General features: G+C 41.5%; 1 protein-coding gene across 2 annotated transcripts in view; it reads right to left on the reverse strand.

Moving 5' to 3' along the window:
- Positions 1-3,484: 3,484 nt before the first annotated feature.
- Positions 3,485-26,676, reverse strand: part of KATNAL2 (katanin catalytic subunit A1 like 2) — a 66,277-nt gene continuing 43,085 nt past the window's right edge. For both annotated transcript variants that reach the window (XM_032422772.1, XM_032422773.1), the window contains 7 exons: positions 26,381-26,444; positions 26,066-26,184; positions 21,128-21,219; positions 18,861-18,971; positions 5,589-5,751; positions 4,556-4,658; positions 3,485-4,052 (listed from right to left, as the gene is read on the reverse strand). In XM_032422772.1, the coding sequence (XP_032278663.1) occupies positions 3,913-4,052; positions 4,556-4,658; positions 5,589-5,751; positions 18,861-18,971; positions 21,128-21,219; positions 26,066-26,184; positions 26,381-26,444 (792 nt within the window). In that variant the 3' untranslated portion in view covers positions 3,485-3,912. The remainder of the gene's footprint in view (positions 4,053-4,555; positions 4,659-5,588; positions 5,752-18,860; positions 18,972-21,127; positions 21,220-26,065; positions 26,185-26,380; positions 26,445-26,676) is intronic.

Consider the following 26,676-nt stretch of genomic DNA (forward strand, 5'->3'; position numbering starts at 1 on the left):
CAGAGAAGAGGTCGTGTGCAGTGAACTCAGTGCTTTGGAACAGTAATCACAGCTTCTAGCCTGTGAAGCAGATACAGTGCTCATTTTAAAGAATGTTGCATTCATTCAGTGGCAGTGACAAAAGTTCCACAACCATGGGGCTAACATTTGGGTAGGATAAACGGACGATAAAACACACACACACTACTTAACACAATAGCTATATGGCTCCGTGAGGGACAAGAAAACAAGGGAGGGAGTTATTTTAGATAAGTAGAGTCCAGCTGAGAAGGCTTCTGATGGTGACCTGAATGAAATGCAGGGACAAGCCATGAATTCTAACCTAGATACTTAACCTTAGTGGCCAACATCTGGGTATCAGGAGATCTCAAATGCAGATCAGTTGCTACAGGTTTTCCTAGGAATACTAGAAGATCGGGCAATGTTGGGTCCAAATTTCTAGGTTCGGTGGGAGCCGCACCACTGCTGGGTCATTCAGGTAGTCTGACCCTCCATCACAGCCCCACCTCTTCCTTGTCTTACACCCAGCTTACTTTACCCTTGTGTTACTGTGTTCCAAGTTCCTACAGACATTGTGACTTCTGCCTTAGGAGAAAATACATGTTGGATGAAGTTAAATTTTTCTCCAACAATAGGCCAGGCTCCTATATCCCTATAAACTTGGATATACTTCTAATCTACTTTTTAAATAATACAGACTCTAAACGTAAACTAATCATGTGTCTTAGTTGGTCTCTCTCAGAGCCCCACTAAAATCAAAGTGAAGGAATAAAGAAGGTATAAACTCACAAGGAGAGCCCACAAGAGGAGATACCAGTGGACAAGAGGGTACAATAATTTGAAGGATGGAAGTGGTTAGGTTGTTGATAACAAAAATCTGTGCAAAGAAAGACAACCAAAACTCATCCTATAGAACCTCAAAGATTGAAGTCTTGGAGACTAGGTAGAGAGGAGGTGAGGTGTGAGGTAGCACTGAGAAGCAAAGATTTAGTTTGAAGCTGTTAAACAAAATGGTTGGAGCCCCAGGAGCCATGAAAGTGAAGGCCTTGGGGAGAATGGGCATGGTGGTGAGCCAGGGTGAGCTACAGGACTGCAAATGGGGAGACTAGGTACAGCTCTGCTTATTCTATAAGGGTTCTTATTCTATAAGGGTTCTTGGTTCCTTTCCCCTTAAAACACCAGGACCAGAGGGTATGGGAATGGAATTGACAGTTTATCTGATACTGGCCATTTGGAAACCAATACTGATAGGTATCTGACAGATCTGAGACTGTGTTGCAAAAAATCAGAAGAGATACTTCAAAAATTAAGCAAATGATAAAATAAGGCACTTAATTAATTCCTGGAAAGACAAAACCAACATATAAAGGAAATGTAATTTTGATTCACTAGTGGCTCTGCGTGAACAGTATACGTTCCCGTAGAAATACCGATTATTGAGTAAACCTAAAGTCTTAACTATTTGGCGATGATGGGGATACGGCAGAGGGATGAAAGAGCTACATTTCATTTCATCCAAAGCAAGAAGTCATTAGTGTATAAAACAGATAAAGAAGTCACTGAAATAAAAGCATGACCTACAAACATACTTGCATAATTATTTGGAGACAAACTTCCCAAGGGAAAGAGGAGGATTGAATATGCGATTGAATAAGATGGAAGTATTACAAAGATGAACTTGGAGATTCTTTTTTTTTTTTTTTTTAAAGATTATTTATTTATTTATTTGAGAGAGAGAATGAGAGACAGAGAGCATGAGAGGGAGGAGGGTCAGAGGGAGAAGCAGACTCCCTGCCGAGCAGGGAGCCCGATGCGGGACTCGATCCCGGGACTCCAGGATCATGACCTGAGCCGAAGGCAGTCGCTTAACCAACTGAGCCACCCAGGCGCCCTGAACTTGGAGATTCTTAGGAGGAATGGAGGAAGGATGTGGAGGTGTGTCAGGTACATAGTCAGCTGTGCGTGGGGTTGTGTGTATTTGCTGTGAGGGATGGCAAAACCACGCTTACCCTGACTGGAGTAAGGAAAGAGCAGCAAGCTAAAAGGGGCCAAACATTGTCAAAAAGCATGCTATCCACAGGGGCTGTCTCCTCTGCCCCTTTACCTGTTCACTTTTAAGTACACACACACAAACATATCTACTTTCCAACCATGACAAATTAACAACAGTTGAGGTTCCATCCACTTGAGATTTTATGAAATCAGAAAGGATGGTAGTGGCCACAAGCTAATGGACTAACAGCTGCAAGAAATGTCTGCTGACAGCCTGACAAAGAAAATGACCCTGGGACACCTGGGTGGCTCGGTCGGTTAAACGTCTGCCTTCGGCTCAGGTCATGATCCCAGGGTCCTGGGATCGAGTCCCACATCGGGCTCCCTGCTCAGCGGGAAGCCTGCTTCTCCTTCTGCCTGCTGCTCCCCCTGCTTGTGCTTGCCCTCTGTCTCTCTCTCTCTCTCTCTCTGACAAATAAAATCTTAAAAAAAAGAGAAGGAAGGGAGAGAGAGAAAGAAAGAAAAGAGAAAATGATCCCCAAACACGAAAAGCAGATGTCTAAGACCATTTAGAGATTTCTACATCTAGGGTAGAGCTAGTGTTGGATAGTGTAAGACCTTCGTGATCCTGAAGAAGCTTAAGTTTAGTATATACTAAGATGAAATGTCTTTTTGTTTATTTTTAATTCATTATATGTGGTATATTTCCAGTTTGACTACATTGCCCATGAAACGGCATTTTAAAAGGCATTTGAGGATATACTCAAAATAATCAGTACCCTCCCCAAAATGCTTTGTTTTTGTTTAAAATTAGGGTAATCCTTTGGAATATTTAGCTATCCAAAATGTCCCTTTTCCTGCAAGTTTTTCTTCGGAGGAGGAGTGTGCCTTGCCGGGATGAAGAAAATGAGGTGAGGAAGGGAAGAAGGGGGGACGACCACAGGTAAGTTCTAGCTGGGAAGAGGGGTGGTGGCATCACTTAGCGGCATTTTTCCGGGGTTTAAAATAGATGGCTCAGATCATGAGTTTCTGAGGGAGATGCTTCCAACTGTTACCGACCCCATAAGGAGATGTGGGGGAGCCTAAGGGTAGGGAAGACCCAGGATGACTGTTCTGAATCTCAGGTTTCCCATCCTAAGCTTTGGATCCACCGAGGAGCTGTGGGAAGAGGGCAGAGCACACGGGATGTGAACTGTCCAAAGATGTTACTGGGAGCCAGAACTCAGAGTGGAAGCTCAGGCTGGAGGCTGGTGGCAGTGTGCTGCTAGCTTGAGACTCCAGATGCTCCTCCCCTGAGGTGGAGCAGCGAACCCGGGGGCTGGGGCGGGGCGGGGGGGGCGTCGCGGGGGGAGCTAGTCTGCTAGGGCTTTGCTGCTGAGCAAACTGGTTGGGGTCAGACTTAGGGAGAGCTGATGACACTCAGGATGTTGTCAGAAGAAACACTGCGTGTCCTTCCCCACGCCTATTCTTAACCAACCCTTAAGCCCATCAGCTGGTTGGATGGTCTGTCACGCTTCGCTTCTAATGGGCCCCCCAACTCGGAGCCACTGTGCATTCCAACACAGCTTCCCAAACTACATCTTTTTCTTCAAAATGAAAACACCAATTCACAAACAAGGAACACCATAAGAAACTGTTCATCAAATTGTATGGAGTCTAAGTGTGAGAAAAGTCTCTGTTGTGTGACTAGGAGCATATACACCTGTAATTGACATCTTCAGTATTTTGTGGGCATCAATCAGGAAAAATTAACAAAAATATCTCTTATTTCCAAAATAGTACAGTTATTCAAACGAACTCAGTCTTCAAAGATAATTTTTCTCTTTTCTCTCCCAATCATCATGTTCTTCTCCTGCTTAAGCTAATAAATCGGAAGGCCTCCGTGGTTGTCTCTGTGGCCAGGTCAGGGTAGATGTGATTTCATACAGACTCGAACTCACTTTGCCAGGCTGAGTATCTCTGAGTCAGATTCTTTGCTGAAGGCTTGGTGTGAGCTAGCACATCTAAGAAGTCGGCAGTGGTCACTGTATCCAGCTGGATTCCAGGTAAGTTGCTGCTCTCTAGATAAAAACACAGCAGTAACAGCACAATAATTGACCTTATGATGATCTGTGCTCTTGAAAGGCTAATAGACCTTTTTTCAAGACAATGCATAATGCAGCATTCTAAATGGTTAATGCAGCAAAAGGCAAGACTAAAGAGAGCTGGGGAAGAAATTCTTTAATGTGCATCCCAGCCCCTGAAGTCCAGATAAAAAATATGACCTAAATGTATCATTATCAAAGTAGTGTTTAAGAGTTATATAGTGCCCCAAATGGATCCAGCCCAACATCATAGCGTGCCAAAGAAATAAAAGCCCGAGCCCTAAGGAGTTTATCATCTGGGGCAAAGTTGATCCAAAACAGAACACCAGAGGAGAAATGAGTACATGGAGGACAATTTGACCAAAGAACGTTTGCAAGTGCAAAGAGCCACCAAGAACAGGAGCAAGGCTCCATCTGCTGGTGAAAGTTGGGTTTTTAAACAAATTTCTCTCCCAGAGTCGCTGTGACTCCCACCATACCTGACTGGTGATTTTCAAGTGCACTGAAGATCTTCCTCATAGGCCGCATGGCTGCTTCCCTGCAGACGAGCTTGATGTCTGAGCCCGAGTAGCCCTCAGTCTCCTGAAACAGCCGCAGACCAGCCGTTGGTCAGCAGGCAAAATGCTGGTGGTGATCACGTTCTTACAGGCAAGATGCAGTGTGCAACTAATGAAGCACTGACCACTACGTCAAAAACTAATGATGTACTATATGTTGGCTAATTGAATATAAATAAATTTTTAAAAGAGCCCCTGTTTAGAATCTGTGTCTGTCCCTCACGAACATTACTCAAAGATTCCCAGATCTGTAATGCTTGGGAGGGAGAGAGGTTGCTTATGTGTTTGGATAACCTGAGAAGCTGGGCAGTAAACACCTTCCTAACACCATCCAGACACATGCTGGAAGTTGCTGGTGAAGGACTAGACCACCCATGGTAGCCTAATGGGGCCCTTGTGCCCAAATCCAAGGATGATCAAATTTGGTAGACACTTTTGTTCTTGTGAATAAGATCATTCCTGCCTTTGCGGAACCTCAGGGAACATCATTCAGATGTTCATCATTCAGATGAACAGAGAACATGTTCAAGTGTCCACTCAGGAGGGAGTGACACCAGTGACAGGGTAGCAGGCATGGACCCCCATTTCCATTTGTAAAAACTTGATCATCATGGTAATCCATTGTGGCATATCAGTTACCCGTTTTGCAGATGAAGAAACAGGCTTAGAGAGTCGGGGGTTTCCCTGAGGCCACACAGCTGATCAGGGGGTGCTCTGAGTCGAAACCCTATGCTATTGCCACTACATCGCGCTGTCTCTCCCCGCGTGAATGTTTCTGAGGGACAAAGAGCTCACCCTCTCATGAGGAAGAGGCGCATCGCATTGCTGGGGCAGCTCGGGTCTTTTCTAAGTGGCTCAAGGAATATGCCCCCAACACAGCTCCTGAGAGGACCCTGCCCAGAAGATTGGTGTGGCGGCTGCTTGGCCTGCAGGTGCTCCCTCGAGGGTGGCTTACCTGGCTCAGCATGCTGTACTCCAGCTGCGTGCGCAGCTCCAGAGCTCTGCTTTTGCTCACAGGGGGCAGCCAGTGGCGGATCATGGCTTGCCTGGCCTCCCGGCTGGGGAGACCAACCAGAATCCTTTTCTCCAGACGACGTAACATGGCACAGTCCAGCTCCCTGGGATCGTGGGGGAAACAGAGGAACTGGTGAGAGCGGCCAACTCACTTCTGAAGCAACAACTATATTTTAAGAACAATTTAGCATTGTAGGAAGCAATTCTGCATTTTGACTTTATTCTGTATCTGTACGTGAGCGAATAGCACAATTACCTCGTGTTGTTTGGGAGAAAGACTTGGTTAAAAAAAGAAAACACATCCCCAAAATACCTCATGTAAAGGAGATAATTTTAGGTGACTTAATTTGGGGGGGCGGAAATCAACTAACAACAACCACACGTGAGTATTCCCATTGTAGTCGTACCATGAATTATTCAGTCTGATGCTGCCAGTGAGTTATTATTCCTGACAATAACTTGGGCACTCTGGGAAGTACATTAATTCTTCCCAAACTCTCATACATTCTGGAGCGAATGACTGTGTCACGCCATGCTCTGCTTGAATTCAAAAGAGCAAAAAGCTCCTTCCAGGGAGCCCAGTGCAAATGTGGCCCTTTGAGACCCGCATGCCTGCCCCTCCTAAAACGCTGTCAGGCCAGGTTTACTCAATTTTGCATCTGCGAGCCAGTTCCTTGAACTTCTTAATATAAAATTTCCAAACAGATAGAAAAGTGGAATCAATGGGTATCCATAAACCTTCCATCTTGATTCAACAGCAGTCAACATTTCATCATATCTGCTTCATATGTATTTATCCAGCCAAATTATTTCAAAGTAAATTACATCATGAAACCCCACCCCTAAATGCTTTAGCATGTAATTCCCCCAATAAGGACATTTTCTTACATAGCTTCAATACTATTATGACACCCAGCAGAATTAACACTGATTGTATAATGTATCTAATGCTCATTCCATATTCAGATCTCTCCAGTGATCCCTGAAATATCTTTTCCAACCCAAATCCAATCAAGAATCATGCATTACATATGGTTATATCTCTTAAATCTCTTATAATCTAGACCAGTCTCCTTGCCCTTTCTTTAGACTTTGCCTTGACCAAGATAAGACACATTCTGACTCTCCTGATGTTTTCCTCGTGGTATCATATAACTGGTTCCTCTGTGTCCTGTCCTCTAAGATGGAATTTAGATCTAAAAGCTTAATTAGAATCAGGGTAATGACTTTTGGCAAGTATATTTCATAGATGATTTTATGTTTTCATATTCATTACATTGGGATCCACGTGTTGGTGTATCCCACTATTACTGATGTGGTGTCTAATTACTGGGATCATCTGGTGACCACAGATCACTCCATTGTAAAGTAAACATCTCTTCGCAAGTAGTAAGTATTCTATGTACAATACTTTGGCACTGTGTAAATACTTTTCCCATCCCCTTTCAACTAGTGGTTTTAGCATCTGTTAATGATCTTTAAATTGGTTATTTCATAAGAGTGGTGCAAAATAGTGATTTAAACATTTTTTTTCATTCCAAATGTATTATTTGGCAGTATTCGGTAAAGTAGAGCTTTCCCTCATTAACTGGGGCTCTTTGGTTACTTTGAATTACCGTGCCTCTTAATAGATCATTTTGAGCGTGAGTTTGTGAACTCTTTATATGTTCAAATTTCAGGTTCCTAGAAGGGAGGGAAACATCTATTTGATTTCCTAGTATAGAAATTAGGCGATGCCTGTGTGTTGGTCTGGCTTAACCATAAAGAGTAACAACGAAAGCATCACCACCAGATATTTCTCATTCATAAAGACACAGAATTTCTAGCGCATCTTCCCGTTCTTACTCTCATTCTCAATCTCTGTCCTGATATTCCCTTTTACGTTGAAAAATGAAAACACCCTTTCAGGGAGCATATGTGAATCCTAGCTTGGGGTGACTAGATTTCTTCAAAGATTCTGTCTTTTCTTTACCTGTTATTCCTCTAGTCCTGAGCTGAGAATCCATAGTCTGGGAGTGCTTCACCAGCAATAACAATCACCTGTTGCTTTTTTTTGCATTCGCTTTGTTCTTTATCAGCCTTGCCCTGTTGAAATTTCATTTCACATCAGAGACTCAGGCCCTCTCCCTCTGTGTAGCCATTCACCCTCTCAAGGCCAACATTTCCATTCAAGGCACAGGGTCAAGGAAATCTTGCAAAACTCTAGGAAATTATATTTTTTTGTAATTGAAATATTAATAAAAACTGTTGCTTAAATAGTAGTTCTAAGTGGCAGGCACTGGCTTTAGCATTTTACAGATATTAACTCACTTAATTCTCACAACAACCCTACAAGGTAGGTACTATTTTTTTTATCCATTTTAAGGTGAGGAAACTGAGGCACAAAGTTTGAGTAGCTTGTTCGAGGTCAGAAAGCTAGAGAATGGTGGCAGTGGATTTGAACCCAAAAAGCGAGAGCCCAGAGCCTATGCTTCTGGTACGGGTCTGATGCCAGCACAGTAACTGTCAGTAGACGCCGACTCCTATCATGATGAAATTTCAGGACCCCAAGAACAAAGAGGATCTGTAAAAGCTTCCAGAGAGAAAAAACAGGCTACAGACAAAGGATCAGTAATAAGACTTCTCATCAGCAATGTAAGATAGTAAGAGAAAATAGAGCAATGCCTTCAAACTTCTGAGGAAAAATAATTTCCAATGTAGAAGTCTATATCTTGATCAAACAACTAAGGGGACAGAATTAAGATATGTTCAACACGCAAAGCCTACAAGTATTTACCTCCCATGCACCCTTTATCAGGAAAGTACTAAAAGACCAGAGAGAGAGCATAAACCAAACCAAAGGGCTTCGTGGGATTCAAGAAACAGAAAAGAAAGGACATCTCCAGGATGATGAGGTGAGCTCCCAGGGTCTCCTTATCTACGGGTGCAGAGGATCATCAGGTCAGTTTGGTGTTGGCAAGAAGGTTCTGGCAGACATGGCTCCAAGAAGATGAAATCGATACAATATGGTATGTCTAAGTGAATCCAGAGCGGATTCAGACAGCAGAGAGTTGTGGCTGAATGGGAGGAGAAGATGGGAAAGGAAAGGCAGGGAGGGAGGGATAATTTAATAGAGGAGAAACCATTAAATTCACATTTTAGGAATTCAGTTCAGCGATACTGACCCCTTGCCAAGTGTGTTGTCACTGCTAAGTCTTCAAAATACAGAATTTAATGAGACAGACTCCCTCCTTATGAGTAACTAGAGGCAATCCTAGGGAGGTTTTTGCCTTGGACTGCAGATATGTTGGTCCCGTAAACATCAAAGATGAAAATGGGGCTTGAGATCGGACTAAAACCCGGGAAGGGAACAAAGACTACCCTGAAGGAAATTGCAGAGCTGGAGGTGACAAGCAGTTGCCATATTTCTTTCAAGGCCTTTCCTTGGACCAGCTGCCCCTCCTGCAAAGGCAGGGGACTGCAGAAGGAACGTTCTTTTGCAGGGGTACCTTCTCCTCTGTCTCCCCATCCCACCTGGAGGGACTTCTTATTGAAAGGAAGACCAGATCCCCAGAATGCCTTAGGAAAATGGAGTCATGCAGGGGGTGGGAAACAATAGCTCACTATAGATGTCTGTATTGATCAACTAATGCCCTAAAGCAAGAGATTTACCTCAAAACTGCTTGTGGGCACAAAGTAAATGCAACTCTCTGACAGCCAGGTCTGATGGATGCACTTTTAATGACAGCAATAATAATATAATCATACAAGGGAGGAAACAAAGGACAAATGGAATGTACCCAGGAATTATTCTTTATGCCAATATAGTTATATGAAAAAATTTAATGTGTGGCAACCAGAAAATACTCCCTTTAGCTCTTACACTTTGATATTTGACTAGTTATTCCATTCTCATGTCTCCTTTATTTTGTTTCTCTGGCACCTTCATCACCTCGAAAGGCAAAAGCAACCAGCAAGAGTGATGTGAGACACAGCAGAGCCTCACAAGGCCTCAGGCCTGGGCTGCTGGGCCTGTGCTCACTGGCCTCCCAGACAGTTGCCTGGGCCCCGAGGCCTTGCACCCGAGCCCCTGGGCTTCTGCACCAAACCTGAATTCAGGGCCTCTCCTCAGCCCTTTGCCTGTCTCCCCTGTTAAACTGTGTGGTTCCTGGGACAGAGATAATTCCAAATTTTACAGAATTTGGAAACAGAACTGTTTCATTCATTCAATAGCTAAAACATACTAAGGTCAAACTATCTCAGTATGGCAGGAGGAAAGGAACCTTCCATTTTGTAAGCAACCTTTGCAGTACGTCCATAACCCACATGAAGGGAGTGATCATGGCCGCCCTTGAAGAGCAGAGTAAGGAACTGCAGTATCGTGTGGTAGATAATGGGGAGCCAATGAAAAAAGCAGTAAAGGTTACTTCGTTTTCCACAGTGAAGCCCGCATAAGCTGACTTTTATCTACATTTCCCACGTGGGCCAAACTGGTCTGTTTGATGTTCTCGGAATCCACGTTTTGCCATCTTCCTTGAGCTTCTACTCAGGTAATTTTTGTCCACTTTGTCTACCAAGAGCCAAGTCATTTTTACAAGCCCAATTCAAGTGTGCTCTAGTCCATAAAGACTTTTTTTTTTTTCTTTTAAATTTCTGTTCTCAGAAATGGCCTCTTCCCTGTACAATTGTATTTTACTTATTGTTTGTACCATTCACATAGTACTGGCTATATCCCCATCTCATATTATTTGTGTTTATATCTCATTCATTGTCCCATCAGATAGCCAGCTTCCAGAGGCCAATGATCATGGACCATATTTCTTGAATTCCCCATCCATCCATCATGCAGAATACTCAGAATAGGTGCTCAATAAATACTACTTGGATGAATGAATGAACTTTTGGTGCAGGGCTATCAGCTTCATGTAAAATGGTCTGCTTCCTTAAAGCCCAGCATTTATTTATGAAGGTTTATCTGCTTTGTTGAAAGTTAGCATTGTAAGTCATTAGTTCTAATTAATGGAGAAAATCAGCATCAACTCAGGCAATGGGAATAAAATTTTCTATTTTCATCTTTAGTGAAAATAATGGAAACAATGATTTTAGGGGATGATTCATCAAACTCACTTGGCTGGGCAATGCTTTTGAAGATGAATTGAAAGATGTAGTCTTGGGGTGCCTGGGTGGCTCAGTCGGTTAAGCAGCTGCCTTCGGCTCAGGTCATGATCCCAGGGTCCTGGGATTGAGCCCCTCACCAGGCTCCCTCCTCAGCAGACAGTCTGCTTCTCCCTCTGCCCCTCCCCCTGTTTGTGCATTCTTTCTCTCTCTCTCTCTCTCAAATAAATAAAATCTAGAAAAAAAGAAAAGAAAGATGTAGTCTCCATGTGGAGTCTCCAGCCTCTCATCTCCAGAGACTTCTCATTCTGACAAGTGAGTTCACAAGCCAGAGACAAGAGGATCCAGTAGGAAAGTCTACAGCAATCGGTTCAGTTTATGCCCTACTGATATTTGGGTTAAAAGCATTATTTCTTTATAATAAAGAGTAAAAATTATTTCTAATTACTATAATACCAACAACAAAGATATATTCCCATTACTCTTTCCAGCAAATATATTATCAATAATTGATTTTTTAAAAATGGGAAGATTGTTTCCAGCACAATGAAGAACTCTAGATATCCAGAAATCTCTTGTTATAAAGCCCCTTTAAAAATGATGAATTATAGGAAACACTTTTTGAATACACAATAATGAGCCCACAAAGAAGCAGGGCCAAAATTCTTGAGGACTAAAAATGAAGAGGAAGCAACACTGAGCTGTTGAAGTTGAAGCTGTGGCTGACTTGGGGTGTTTGCTTCGTAGTTACAAAAAGGTTTGGATCTGAAAGTTTACATGTGGGATAGCATAGAAGGCCTTGGGCCCATTCAAGATGGGAGGTGGAGTCAAGGCCCATTACATAAAACAACCAGAGGGCACATCCTCTTTGAAAGGATGGGTTAGAAAAATACGCCCACTACCAGGGAAGGAACAGGAAATCTGTCTGTCTTGCACTTTAGGGTAGGAAAAAGTCTTCCTTTGTGATTCAGCACTACAGACCTACTCTCATTGGCATGATCAGAGAAACCTTAAGCTGAGGATTAGCTTAAAGTGGTCTAAAGCTTGACACAGTCAAATATAAATTTTCTCTGGAAGGGCACATGCAAGATTCACAGATGGAGTCCCCTTCATTAAATGGAAACTCACCATCTAAAATTACAAGACCTATAACAAACCACCATGAATGAAAGCAGGAGAAACTAACAAGACTCCACTGACCTGGAGTATAAAATCATTGTGTTTAAGATGTATAATAGATAAAAAGGGAATCAAAGAGAAGAGAAGAGACTTTCACTTTTGGCCAAGATGGAATAGCCCACCCTCTTAGAATTAAAAATCCCTGGACATAATACAGCGAACGAATACCGGGAAACACTGAAGGGTGGAAAGAAGGAGGAGGACAGGTTAGGCACCTCGGGACTCGAGGGATGATGTGACGGTGGCTTCTCTGGGTTTTCTTTTTGCTTCTCATATATCCCCAGTGGGGTACTGGAGACGCATAGGCCCCAAAACTGCTAACATGCACAGGCAAAAGCCCATTCTCTTTATCTGAAGGACTATGAAAACCTTTTTGATAATACCTGCCCTACTCCAGCCAAACACTAAAGAAAAAAACCGCTTCCCACCTAAGAGTACCTGTGGGGCTGAGCTGGAAGCTGAGCCGTGGTGGGAGGAGCATGATCCATCAGGCTGATGCTATATTAAAACCCTCAAGAAAAAAGAAAAGGAAAATCAAATAAATTATGGCCTATCCATAATGGATAGTGGAATCCAATCCACAGTGGAATTCTATATGATTTTCAAGTAGATTTTCAAGTAGATTTTCAAACTTGTCCACAATATATGAAGTGAAAGAAAAAAAAAAAAAACAGGCCATATAAGAAAATAATATGCATCCATAGGATGATCACATTTTTTATCGTGTGTGTGTGTGTCTAAGCTGCACACACACAAGACTCTGGGAAGATTTATATTTGCCAGGGTACAGTTACAGGGGACCGTTCACTTTCAAGCAATACCAAAGCATATACTATATTTTTAATGAACATGTATTACTTTTCTACATAGCCGAAACAGTAAAACTATTCCTTCTTTGGGGGGGGGGGGGGAATTACCATGGAAAGGTACACAGGCAACAAATGATAATTAACCCATTTTCGCCAGAAGGTATGTACAAAGAGGCTAATACCTGTGTCACAGTGGTAAAATTATGAGTACTTTTTTCTAGCTCTCAAATTTCCCATAAAACAGTTATATTTCATAATTTGTAAAATTTGGTTTTAAAATTACAGTTCACAAGTCAACCTGCACCATTAAGAAGAAAGAATAATGCCACAGTAAGGCCAGGTTGAAAGAGATTTATGTCTGACGGAACCAAGCAAATGGAGTAAGATGTGAACGGGACAAGGGCAAGGTTACTACTAACAACCTCCTGCTCAGCCAGTCCTCTGCCTTTCCCACTGCACATACCCAGTCCTGCACCACACCCTTCTTTCCTGGTTGTGTTAGAATCACCCATCAACCTCATGTGGAGGATCATGGACTCAATATTGTTGCATGGGATAGTGACATTATGTATGGACAGAAGCAATTTCAAGCAAAACAGTTTGACCACTGGTAAGCACAAAAATACAGTGAACAATAAAAAGCCTGCAAGCATGACTGAATGCAATTGCAGTGAAAAAGATGCAATCATCAGATCAGAGTGAGTTCATGCAAACCACTGTTTCCCAAAGCATTCTCAAATGGAACGCTGGTCTTGTGAAATGCTCCTTGAGGAAAGGATTCTGGGGTCAAATAAGTATGGAAAGTACCTCTTTCTCTTAGCTTCACATAATAACATCTTAAAGGCACTGAGGAGTCCTGTCATGGGGGGAAACCAGTTGAACGGTCTTTAATTCAGTATCTCTTGAACTTATTAGGTCACTAGATTCTATCTTTTGGATAATCCTTACTGACCTATGGCAGACCATTCTCAGATAAATGTTGATCTAGAGGGTGATGATAGCCAAGGCATGAGGCTTTTCCCTGGAGCCCAGGAAATGCACAGAGAGATTGTGGAAAGAACTGGGGCTATGTGTGCTGAGCTCTTCAATCCCATGCACACAGTTTTATAGAAATATCACACCAGAGAGGAGACAGCTGATACAGGAAGAAGTCAGTTTACATAGGTAAGTTCTTGCATGTTCCCAGGGCAATAATCTTTTGGATCTTATGCTTCCTTCTGAATATTAGGATTGGGATTTGTTTGTTTTTAATCCAAAGTTTGGTCATACTTAGTGTTTGATTTTTAAGAAGGATAGTGAACTTTCTAGCCCTTCTGCAATAGTTAATAAGAGATGAGTTTCCTCATGCTCCACACATAAAATTTTCACACCTTATTTGTACAAACTACCATCAAATTCAATAGACATCTAAAGATGGCATTTGCCTTAATGGCCCTGTTCAGTATTTTGTTTCCCTCTGGACTCTTAGGCGTGAGTTTGTGCATACTTAACAATTGAGGTGGGTCAAATTAGCCCTAATTGTGCTCACTAAACATTTTTTACATGGCTGTTATTTTAATGATAATATTACAAATGCAACATTTGTTATTCTCCTCATTGCTTATTTACACATTAAATGACACAGCCACGCTGTTACTTCTTGCTTCCTTCCAGTCGTCTCTGTGATGCTATAGATGAGGGAAGGTGCTCCTTGGTAGAGAGGCTGCACACCATCTCACTGCTGAGAAGGGAAAACTGACCAACCCTTTGAGACAGAATGGACTCCCCCCTCAGGGAAGATGGTAAGTTAACAAGTAGTAAATGATAGCCTTGTGCCCCGAAAGAAGCTGTAGGTGAGAACTACCACTAACCAACCATGAAGAATCTCTTTGGGGATTTTAAGATTGGGTTTTTATATAGTTTGGTATGATTTAGTTATTTCCCCCAGAAGGACTGTCTGCTTTAATCAGATAATTTTGTTCCCTCATGTAAAACACTGAAGCCAAGAGAAAGGTCTGTTCCAATAGCCTCAATAAGAACACAGTATCTCCTCATAGATGGACTTGGGCAGTATGTAGCCAGGGGCTTAAAAACCATCCACGTCCTTTTTATACAGTAATCCTACTTCCGGAAGTCTGTCCTCAAGAAAAAACCCAACTTTTGGTCAAAGATTTTTATTCAAGGAAGTTCATTTCAGTGTTATTTATAATAGAGAAAAGTTGGGAGCATCATATATGTTCAACAGGAAAGGAATGATTAACTAAATTGTGGCATATTCACATGTGGGAATTTTGGACAGCCATTACAAAATCCAATTTTCAAGGATTATTTAATGACTTTGGAAACGTTCTCACTATAAAGTTAAGTAATGAAAGCAGGACACTAGTGGGAATACAAAATGTACAACCTCTATGGAGGGAAATTTGGCAATCTCTACTATAATTTCATGCCCATTAACCCTTTGACCCAGCAGTTCTATTTCCAGGAACCTATCCCAAAGATACACTGGCAAATACACAAAGTGATATATGTGCACCATTATTCATTACAACATTATTCATAATAGCAAGAGTAGGAATAACCCAAATGCCCATCATCAGGTGATTGGGATAGATTATCATATGCACAAAATGGAACATACACAGCTATAAAGGGAGTAAAAACTTTCTGCTTAGAATATGTTGTTAAAAAAAATCAAGATACAGAACAATTTATATAATATGCCACCTTTTGTGTAAGTTAACCAAATTCAATTATTTTGGGGGTTTTAAAAAAAACCCTTGAGAGTTCATCTGTGGGGCATGTGACAGTTTGTTTCTATATAATGTCTGTCACTTACTTTTGTTCAGTGAGTCTCAACTGGGGATGATTTTACCTCCTTTTCCCCCCGCCACGCGCAGGGAACATTTGGCAACGTCTGAAAGCAAATTTTGGTTGTTACAGTGGAGGGTTGTGCTACTGGTGTCTAGTGAGGAAAGGCCAGAGATGCTATTCAGCACCATACAGTGCCCAGGACAGCCCCCACAGAGCATTATCTGGCCCAAAATGTCAGTAGTGCTGAGGTTAAGAAATCCTGAATTAGCACTTCCATCTCAGGCCAGGTGTGTACCATCTTCCTCATCAAAATATTGCTGTCATGAGAGTATTGGTATTATTACTGAGAAACTCTTCCATACACAAATACAAAATATATCTACATATTAGGATTAAGTGATTATTAATTATATTAATGTTAAGAACTAAGATTTTCACAATTAGAGAAAAGGTACAAATATAATCAAATAATTTAACTAAAGCTCTTGTAATCTTAAATTTGGATGGGAAATACTAGTATGAAGTCATTATTTGCTTCTTTTTAAAACTATGTATTTCCCTAGTTCTGCCCAATTAAAAGGCCAAGAAGCAATGAAAACCCAGTTAGCAAGGAGCACCCCGTAAGATTGCAATCTCTAAATATTATTTTTCCCACTAAAGGATACAATGAGCGCAATCCAGACAGTTTAGATGTATTACAAGACAGTCTCCCTGACAATCAAGTCAATGGCAAGTGGGAAAAAAGGGAGAGGAGGTATGTTCTAGATTAAAGGAGACTTAAGGAAAAAACCAATTACAAAGTTCAAACCTTGTTTGGATACCAGTTCAGTAAATTAATTGTAAAAAGACATCTTGGAGCAATCTGGGAAATCTGAATGTAAATTGGGTATTAGATGATATGGAGGAATTACCGTTAATCTTGTTGGGGGTGGTCATGGCATTGTACAGTAATGGAAGAAAATGTCCTTTTTTTAAAAGATGTATATTGAGGTATATTGTGAGAGGTGACATGACGATAGGGACAGGACAATCTGGGATATACTTTAAGGTCCTGCAGCAAGACGAGGGATGGGGCAGGAATAGATTAAATCAATTGGGCAAGGGCCACCTGGGTGGCTCAGTTGGCTAAGCGTCTGCCCTCGGCTCAGGTCATGATTTCAGGATCCTGGGATCAAACCCCATGTCGGGCTCCCTGCTCAGTGGGGAGCCTGCTTTTCCCTCTCCCTCTGTGCACGCTCTCTCTCTCAAATTAATAAAATCTTTAAAAATCAATAAATCAGTTGGGCAAGATGTTAGTCACTGAAACTGGGAAATGGTGGGTGCTTTTTCCTCTTCTTTAGTGTCTGTTTGGAATTTTTCATAATAAGAAGTTTTTCTAGAGCCCAGCACTGCTCAAGGATGGGTCAGAAAGAACATATTTGTTCCAAGGTACATTGTAATGATGCAGGCAAAGCTCAAAGCATGTGCGTATTTGTCAGTTACCATGATGAGGGGCAATTCTTTTGGAAAAGACTTCTAAGCTTTAATATTTGATTGCCTTTTTTTTTCCTTCTCTGATCATTTTATTTGGGGTTTACCAAAAACTGATCACCTAGGGGAAATTGTGGCAGCACAGTAACTTCCTCAACAAAGTCCTAGGTATTCACTGGGAGTAGAAGGTTTTCTGTCCCTGTAGAAAATGTGTCGGTCCCCCCAGGGTGCACAGACGTTCCCAGAGCCATGCAGAGACCCTCTCCAGCTGACTCCCACATCACCTGGGACAGGAGTAAAGTGCATATGATCAACCCTATTTCAAATGGATGAGGCAATGGAGATTCTTTCTCTGAGGGATTTCACAGTCACATTTAAATGACAGTTCTCTGCTTGGACATCACTTTAATATTTGTATATAAATACCTCTATCATGAACACATAAGTGCTGATCACCTTACACATTAGTGAAGTCTTACAAATTTAAGGGGAGGTGGAACCAGGTTGAAATTAGGAATATATTTAAAATAACAGATTACATGTGAACATAACCATCTCTTTTCAGTGACTTCTTTGGGAGCCTAGATGACCAGCAAGAGAAACAACAGAAGAGTTTCTCTTTTGTCTTTGCATGTGGAAACAGAAATGGTTGGGGTAGGGGGGAGAGTCGGGGGATAGTGTGACAAGTCCCAGCTCTGTTGCAGATTTGCTATTGACTTTGGGTGGATTGACCTTCCTTGTCCTTGCTCCCTGTCTGTGAATGGGAAAAACAGCACTCCCTTATCTGTCTCCTGTCTTACCTGAAGCTCAAAAGAAATAATGTATGTGAAAATATTCTTGGAACTATAAAGGGATTATAATTATTTTTTTAAATATACTCTCCAAGTAGATATTGTTTTTCCCTAGTCAACCTCTCTTATTTCCCAATTCCACTTCTAGAATTGTTCTTAAACCACTCTGGGATACAATTTAAATAAAGGACTCTGAGAGTAGATTATATTTTCAATTAGAGATTATTTAGCTTCCTATTTACTATGCAACATTAAAGATTTTCCTCCTAATTTAAAAAAAAGTTTGATTTTAATACTGTTAAAGTATAAACATACTATTTCTGGAATATTCCTTGAATCCTGCCTGAACACTTTGGCATTTTATAGTTCTCTGCCAAAGCCCTGCTCAAATATAGTGAATAATTTGACTTGAAACTCAAAATGTCCATTTTATTTTTTGAAAGATTTTATTTAGTTATTTGAGAGAGAGAGAAGGAAAGAGAACACAAGCAGGGAGAGGGGCAGGGGGAGAGGGAGAAACAGACTCCCCTCTGAACATGGAGCCTGAGGTGGGGCTCAACATGGGGCTCAATCCCAGGACCCTGAGATCATGACCTGAGCTGAAGTCAGACACTTAACCAACTGAGCCACCCAGGTGCCCCAAAATGTCCATTTTAAATATTGTTAGTGGTAGGCCTGGCCTATGTTCCTTCTATTAAGGCAGATTCTTTCATGGTACAGATAGCAAGGACTGAGGACTTGACCAGGAAAGACTTCCGATTAATCCCCCAGGGCTGGAACCAAACAATGAGCCTTTGCCCAAAATGGTCAACACAATGTCTTCATCTGTACTCAGTGGCTCATGAAAATGTATTCAAGGGGCACCTGGATAGCTCAGTCAGTTAAGCATTAGACTCTGTTTTGGCTCAGGTCATGATCTCTGGGTTATGGGATAAAGCCCCACATAGGGCTCTGCGCTCAGCAGGGAGTCCGCTTGAGATTCTCTCTTTCCATCTTTCTCTGCCCCTCTAGGGCATTTGCTCTCAAATAAATAAATCTTTTTTAAAAATGTATTCAAACTGTAACAAGATCTCTTACCATGGCAGGTTAGAGGCTGCTAAGACAAACACGAGATCTTCTGAGCGAGCCAGCCCATCCATTTGCACCAGTAACTCTGTCTTCATTCGAAGGCTTCCTTCATGCTCTCCCCTACAGAGAGACACAGAGGTGAGATTCTCCCAAGACGTGGAGCCTTTGCTTCCAGGACAAGAGTAGCATTCACATCAATGACTCGGTGCCTGTAGAACAGGTTCCCTGCCTCATTCTAAGGAGCCACTTGTACTAGAGTTGGAGGAAACAAGCAGTTTGGTACTATTTTCACATAGAGGGTGATAGAAAGGAAGTAAATGAACATAATGACCATATTGAAAAGAAAACCAAAGGCTGGCAGTGAACTAGAAAACAGCTGAAAAGTAGACAGCCCTGATGGACTTAATGCAGCCAGGCTGTCTACCTGCAATACTATCTGCCCTTGGTGAAAACAGTGTAATTGAGAAGAATCCTTTCATTTCTGTAGCGGGCATAAAAGTACTCTTATACACAGTATTTCTTTTAGTATAATTTGTGGATATAATCTATTGAAGAAGAGAGATGAGCTACTACAATGAATCTATTTCATTCTCTTCTAATAACCAAGATAATGACATGGAAAGTATGCTTTCCTTACACAGCAGATTGAGGCTGTCTTCTGTGCAAATTCACCTTCTGAGCCCCACCTCCACCACAGCCAAAGACCCTCCCAACAAGAAGGATCTCACTACAGGACCTAACAATCTAAATTGGCTCTAAATACTGACTACATTCAGCAGGCTCTCCTTCCTCTTCACTTGTATAGATTGAAGTAAAAGGACAAAAAAATGCATTTCTCGGACCGCACAACATTCAGCCTCTCATCTCTGCGTGTGTATGGTGGCAGCATCAATTAGGTATGTGTTTTTTCAAGAACTATGCCACTCAAAATCAAACTACCTTTCTTAAGAGAAAGGAGAGTCTCACAGTAGAGTTGTATATTTATTTAGCATTTACTCATAATTTTTCTCTTAACATCATATGACCCACGAAGTCTTCAGAGCACCTGCCCTTATTCCCTGACCCTTTGAAGACTCTACTTTTAGGGTCCAAGTTCCAGACAAGGAAGCTGACGTTTGGGAGCACACCCAAGGATAGTTGATGAAGTTTCCAAATTAGCACATTCAAAGCTGTGGGGAAGCCTGGGAGTGGAGATGGACAGAGCGAATGAAGCCCAAGTGCACAGGTCACTATGGTAAGGCAGCCAGGTGGGCCGGGTCTTCGCAGATGGGGTGAGCACTAGGGTGATCTGCGTGATGGGTGCCCAGCCGGGTGCCTGTGCACTGGTCTGCTCCCATCAGGTCCTGAATAGAAAGACAGGGTGTCCCAGCCTGGGGCTGACTAGCACCCATTAAAGCCATGGCAATTTTCCCATTTAAGTCAGTGCTATCAATGCCATGCCTCTTGGGTGCATCTTAATGGTTGCTTTGCCGTTAGGAAAATGATTTTCAATAAGTAAAATTTCATAAATTATATTGTAGTTATACATCCAAGAAGCTAAATATTTGCCTTTTATTACTACTAGTTCTTCCTTGATAATGGACCATTAGAGGCCATTAATAAATGCAGCTTTGTTGAGATTGCCCAGAGACGTGTTCTTCCAAGCCAGGTTTCGTAAAAAGTTTCAAAGAAGAATACTTCTGACTAAGACAGAAAGACTTTCTTAAAACACACACGCACACACACAGAAGGCTCACTGCAGTCTGAGATGTGTTCTTTCCTGCTGGGGACATTAGTGGACACTTAATCTTTAGAGATGACATATGTGACATATTTAAAATCAGGCTGAGCCACAACCTGATGTCACGGAGAAGTGGTGGCTTCCCTGGCCTCACACACCTTGTCGAGGGCTGCCTCTCGGGACTTGGCCTTTGCAGCCCCATTCCCCGCAGGCAGCCCCTCTGGCTCCAGAGGACGTGGTCACAACAGCTATTTTGAGCCAGCAAGACCGTTATGGCAGCCTGGGATCATGGGGCTGGGTGATCTTCAGGCCTGAAAACCACTCTGTGGGGAAAGGGGGAAGGGAGGATGACATTTCCTCCGGTTATAAAAACTACTTAAATCAGCTATTCAGTTAACAGGATCTAATTTAAAGACCTTTCCATGTGTCTGCAGAAAATTTGTGGGCTTATTAATAGGCTCATTCTGCTGGTAAATGTCGATGGGCTTCCGACCATCAAACACACTTACAAGAGGAGAGAAGTGATGACCAAAAAAAAAAAACCCCTGTCTGTTACCCAGGAGCCGTGCCTCTCTGACTCATCACTGACTCCAGCTCGTCCAGGAAGATGGTGGAGGGGGCGTGATAGCGGGCAAGTTCAAATAACACCTGGGTGGGAGAAAAGCAACCACATATTCAAATTCATATACTTAAGTTCAAGTTCCCTGATGCTCCTAGAGATTAAAAGCTTAGGATGGCTGTAATATTAAGCATTTATGCTGCACTCTGTTCTTTCACAATAACTTTATAATCATTGCAATTATTTCTCCTTAACACAACCCCATGGATGGTCCAATTATTTCCACTTATCACTTGATAAAATTAGAGACAGAGAGAGTTAGTGGTGAGCTCAAGGTTACTAATCATAAATGGGAGAGCTTAAGATAAAACTCAGTTCCTGAGCTTCTAGTCAGTTAGTTAGCCCCTGAGACTCCCTGCCAATCGTATGTTCCATATGGACACAAAAGCCTTGGAATGTTTAAACTCATTTGATGATTTTCCCTTAACCTTTAGGGACAATGAAGGTTATTCTTAGAAGGAAGGATTGTAGGGAGAGGATACAGTTCCAGTCATGGGTAACAAGGCTGAAGAATTTTGCCCCTTTCTACTCCCCATATTACTCCTTGGGGCCCCCATTCCACTCCAAACATTGTTGTTTGGTAGGCTCAGGTACTCGAAGGCAATTCCCAATTGAATAAAATGTTTCATTCCAAAATAAAATATTATAGACTGAACAAGAACAGGAAAGCAGCCTGCAAAAGAACAGACATATAAAAACAAAATAAAGAGCTCTAAAGGGAGATGTGGTGGTGATGAAAAGAGTATAAAAAACTAAACCTTTCTTTTTTTTAACCTTGAAACTGATCTCTTGAGCACCATATATAATTCTTCACTGGTTGATCGGAGAAAGCAGTAGAGATTTAGAAAAGAATAGAGGTTCTTTAATAGGCATAGGGGATTTATTCTCCATGTCACTTAGCACTAGCAAAGCATCACAGAACAAATAAGAGGAGAAGAGCCCAGAAAAGGCCAGATTGCAGTTTTTATGAGTAGTGGCAGGTTATCCCTTACAGGTCTCCCTGTCACTGAGTGGGAAATTCCTCACCTTCACCACTGCGTGCACGTATGGTACATCCATGCTCATCCTCAAGTATTTTCCTTTCACAGAATCCTATTTCATTCAGCCGAGACAACTGGCTCAGCCTAATGAACTGAGAGAACGGTATCAATGCTGGGACACACATCACAAATGCCTTTTAGACACAATAGAGACCCTCTCATTAGAAGCCAGTAACTTGTTTTCCTTATCACAAAAAAAAGCCCAAATATAACTGATATTAAGGATGATTACAACAGCAGCAATCTTCCCAATGAAAAGTGGAATATCAGAACTCTTTAATAGAACCACACATGTTTTTAAGGTGCTCCCTAAGGTGCAGAGAGACCAAGAGGCTCTACAAGACCAAACATCCAGTTGGAAGGAGAACCACATCTGGAGCCTATGTCTCCATAATGACCACGCCACTGCTCTTTCCAGTGCCAGAGAATATATAGAATTCCGGGTAAGTGCTCTGGAAGCATTAGTCTAAAATTTTCAAAAGTACTTGGAGGAAGTTAAATCATATGATTGGGGGGCAGGGGGAGGGTGTTGAAAGATGTAAGCACCAACAGGTGTGTGCATTTGCTAAAGAGACCACTCAACTATTCAATAGCATCAATTCCTAGGAGGCAAGAGCATTAGGAGGGGAGGGAGGAACATAACCCAAGGGTTCCCTATAAATAACTCTTTAATTGGAATAGAAAGAGAAACAAATGGTAGGAAAGTGTCTCTAACTTAGAGGAAGGTCCTGAAGGGCTCTCTTTATCTGAAAACTTCATAGTAAAGATCTTGACAGCATGACCAAGATTTTCCAGGTGAGGATCTTTCCAAGAGCTCAGAAAATAATTTCTGAAAGGATAGAAGATGAGATCCTTTAAAGTTAGCAGAGGTTATCTATTTTCCTGTTGAATTATTTTTTTAAATATCCAAAACCAAAAATGCATTTCGCAGAAAAAAAGAAAATACAAATATCTTCTAAACCCATAAAAAGATGCTCAAGTTCATTCAAAATTAAATAAATGCATATTTGAGCACTGAAATATTACTTTCACTATCAGATTGGCAAAGATTTTTAAATTTAAGTACTGCAAGTGTTGGCCAGGGTGGGGGAAGCAAATGAGCAGTGCACGTCATTGATGGGTGTGTAAGCTGGTGCAACGCTATTGTCAGGTAATTTGGCAATCAGTGATTTTTCATTCTCTCTGACCTAGCAACTCTACTTCAAAGAAATTGTCCTACACTACTACGTATGCAAGGACACGTATATAGTAAGATTGTTTACTGTAGCTTTGTTCATGATAGCAAGAGACTAGAAACAACCTAAATGTCCATTAAGAAAAGACAGGTTAATTACATTTTGGTATACTCAGGCAATGAAATGCCTTGCAGACTTATAAAAGAACTGTTCTGTCTATAATAGTGTGGAACAACAGCCAAGTTTTATTGTTGAGTGTGGAAAAAAACCAAAAGGTATACAAGGTTATGTGTCGTATGTTCCGACTTGTATTTAATAAGGAAGGGAGATATAGATGGAAGTTGCTGATATTAGTATAGGTATAGATAAATGTCCTGAAAGGCTTCTCTAGCAAACTGTAGTAGGGAGAGGGCTCAAGGGTCTGTATTCCCTTTTGTACCTTTTTTTTTTTTTAAAAAAAATAAGTTTTTTTTTTTAAGATTTGTTTATTTATTTTAGAGAGAGAAAGAGAGGGAGCGTGAGTGGGAGGAAGGGGAGAGGGAGAGAGAGAATCCTCAAGCAGACTCCCTGCTGAGAGTAGAGCCTGATGTGGGGCTTGATCCCAGGACCCTGAGATCATGACCTGAGCTGAGATTATGACCTGAGCCGAGATCAAGAGTCGGCCACTTAACTGAGCCACCCAGGCACCCCAACACTAGTTATTTTTTTAAAATATTTGGGAAAGGAAGGGGAGAAATTGGGGGAGGAATCATTTCCTCACCCTTAGAATTCTAACAAAATAATACTGAAGCAAAGGAGAACTATAGTTAAATAAAATGTTCACACAGAATGGAGAGTCCTTGTTAAATGACTTTTCTGGCTATCCAACATTAAACAAGACAATTCTTTTAGTAGTTTCAGTATTCATTGAGAATATTCATAAAAGGGGCGCCTGGGTGGCTCAGTCGGTTGAGCATCTGCCTTCGGCTCAAGTCATGATCCCAGGGTCCTGGGACAGAGTCCTGCATTAGGCTCCCTGCTCAGTGGGGAGTCTGCTTCTCACTCTGCCTTTCCCACTGCTCATACTTGCGCATGCACATGTGCTCTCTTTCTTTGAAATAAATGAATAAAATCTTTAAGAAAAAAGAATATTCATAAAATATTTGAATTTATTCTTCTGTTTAGGGAAGTCCTGTCCAGGGAATATAATGTAATCTTTCTTTGAGCATCTTGCAGTGTTTTGTGCTCACAGTTGTAAACACCACTTTTCGTGACAGGAGATGAATCTAAACTGATTCTGGGGGCATCTCGTAAAAGTTTTATTGTTCCTCAGCACATAGAAATGGAATGTTAAAAAAAAGTCTTCAGGCTGATGAAGATTTTATAGTTAGTTGGATTTTAGCTAACTGAAATCAAACTAACTAGTATCACATAGAACCCACAAATTTGGGGCACCTGGGTGGCTCAGTTGGTTAAGCGACTGCCTTCGGCTCAGGTCATGATCCTGGAGTCCTGGGATCGAGTCCCGCATTGGGCTCCCTGTTCAGCGGGGAGTCTGCTTCTCCCTCTGACCCTCCCCCCTCTTATGTGCTCTCTCTCTCTCTCACTCTCTCTCTCTCTCAAATAAATAAATACAATCTTCAAGAAAAAAAAAGAACCCACAAATTTAGGAACAGGTAAGATCCAACCCCACCTTTAGACCTGATACTAAGGTAGACTCAAAAAACAAAGAAACAGATATCAACATGGATTTCCACAAATTACAATCTTGAAGGGGTGATAAGAATTTATAAAAACTTACACATTCGAAGTAACTTGAGAAAAGTATCAAAGTAATAAATAATAGGTCATTTTAAGTAAATCAATCCTATAAAAATATTCTGACTTCCAAATAAGCCATAATATTTTGAGAATGAGTCATCCAAGGGAATGTAACTTAAGCCTAATATTTTAGAGTAATTTCTTTTCAGAAAATACATGGTATTTACATTGACTTAGTATTGATTTCTTACCAGTCATTCTACAGAATTCAACTATTTAACAGGACTTCTGAGAAGGGCCCACCTTAAACTGAGGTGTAAATCATAAACAGATATTCTCTTAAGGTGACTGGAAAGTATAGTAAAATTTTATGACGTAAAATTTTATATTATATTTTACATAAAATATATTTTATATTTCTCTCCTAAGGAGCGGAAAAAACTGTAAGGCTATGGGGCACTGTGGAGGAAGGTTGCTCAGGGCATCTGAAAAAATAATTGTTTTCAATTTCTTGATTCTTTCTGAGAGTATCTAGTGTAGGGACTAGCATATGGTAGTAGCTTCTCAATAAATGGTAACTGAATATACTGCACGTGCTTAATAATAAATGCTTCTTGAATGAAGAAAAAAATATTCCACTTCATAAACAACCTTTGTCCCAGCTTCTGTTCCTAAGCTACAGGAATCAAAAAAGGACTGTTGGTCACATTCCTGAAGGAAAGGAGATCATGTTTTGCTGATGGGGACAGGATTAATATCCATATATAATAGTCAGCCCATCTCCTGGGCTTTCAGTAATCAAAATCCAGGGTAAATTCTAACATATAAATCACTTAAAAACAAATAAGCTCTAACATCATTTTGTACCATCGTATTCTCCTGGAGCTTATTCTAAAAAAGGCAAAATCAAGAATTCCTACCCGAACAAGTTTTTCAGAATCCCCTCTCCATTTGCTGACAATGGTAGATGCAGAAATGTTAAAGAAGGTGGTTTTGCATTCCGTGGCCACAGCTTTGGCTAGTAAAGTCTTGCCTGTACCTAGAGACACATGGGGATAAAACATGAGTGACACCTGAGCTCCATCTCCCTGCTCACAGATAGAAGTCAGTCTCACAAGTGAAAAAGGAGGTGGTTACCCAGCGCTCGTCAGCCTCCGGCCCGGATGAGGACAGGTAGGGCAACTCATCCTCGGCACACCCTTGATATCAAGACCAAAACAGAGAGATTCCTTTACCTGGAGGGCCATACAGCAGCAGTCCTTTCCAGGGAGAAAGGATTCCTGTAAACAGCTGTGGGTACTGTGGAAACAAGGAACAAAGATGAGGTTTGGCATCAGTACATCAGCCCGCACACGGTTAGCACAGACAAGTGAAGGAAGCTGGAGTGAAACACGGCACAACTCAGAGAGTCAGGTCTTCCTTTTCTTAAGGCTGGCTGCTTCTGTTTACATCTTATTTACCCCAGTTTTACTTTCACACTTAATAGCCATGCCTGGCTTAATTTTCGTGGCTTTTTAAAAGAGCAATTTTT

This window comes from Phoca vitulina, unplaced genomic scaffold, assembly GCF_004348235.1.
Source record: "Phoca vitulina isolate PV1807 unplaced genomic scaffold, GSC_HSeal_1.0 scaffold27, whole genome shotgun sequence".
Taxonomy (NCBI): domain Eukaryota; kingdom Metazoa; phylum Chordata; class Mammalia; order Carnivora; family Phocidae; genus Phoca; species Phoca vitulina.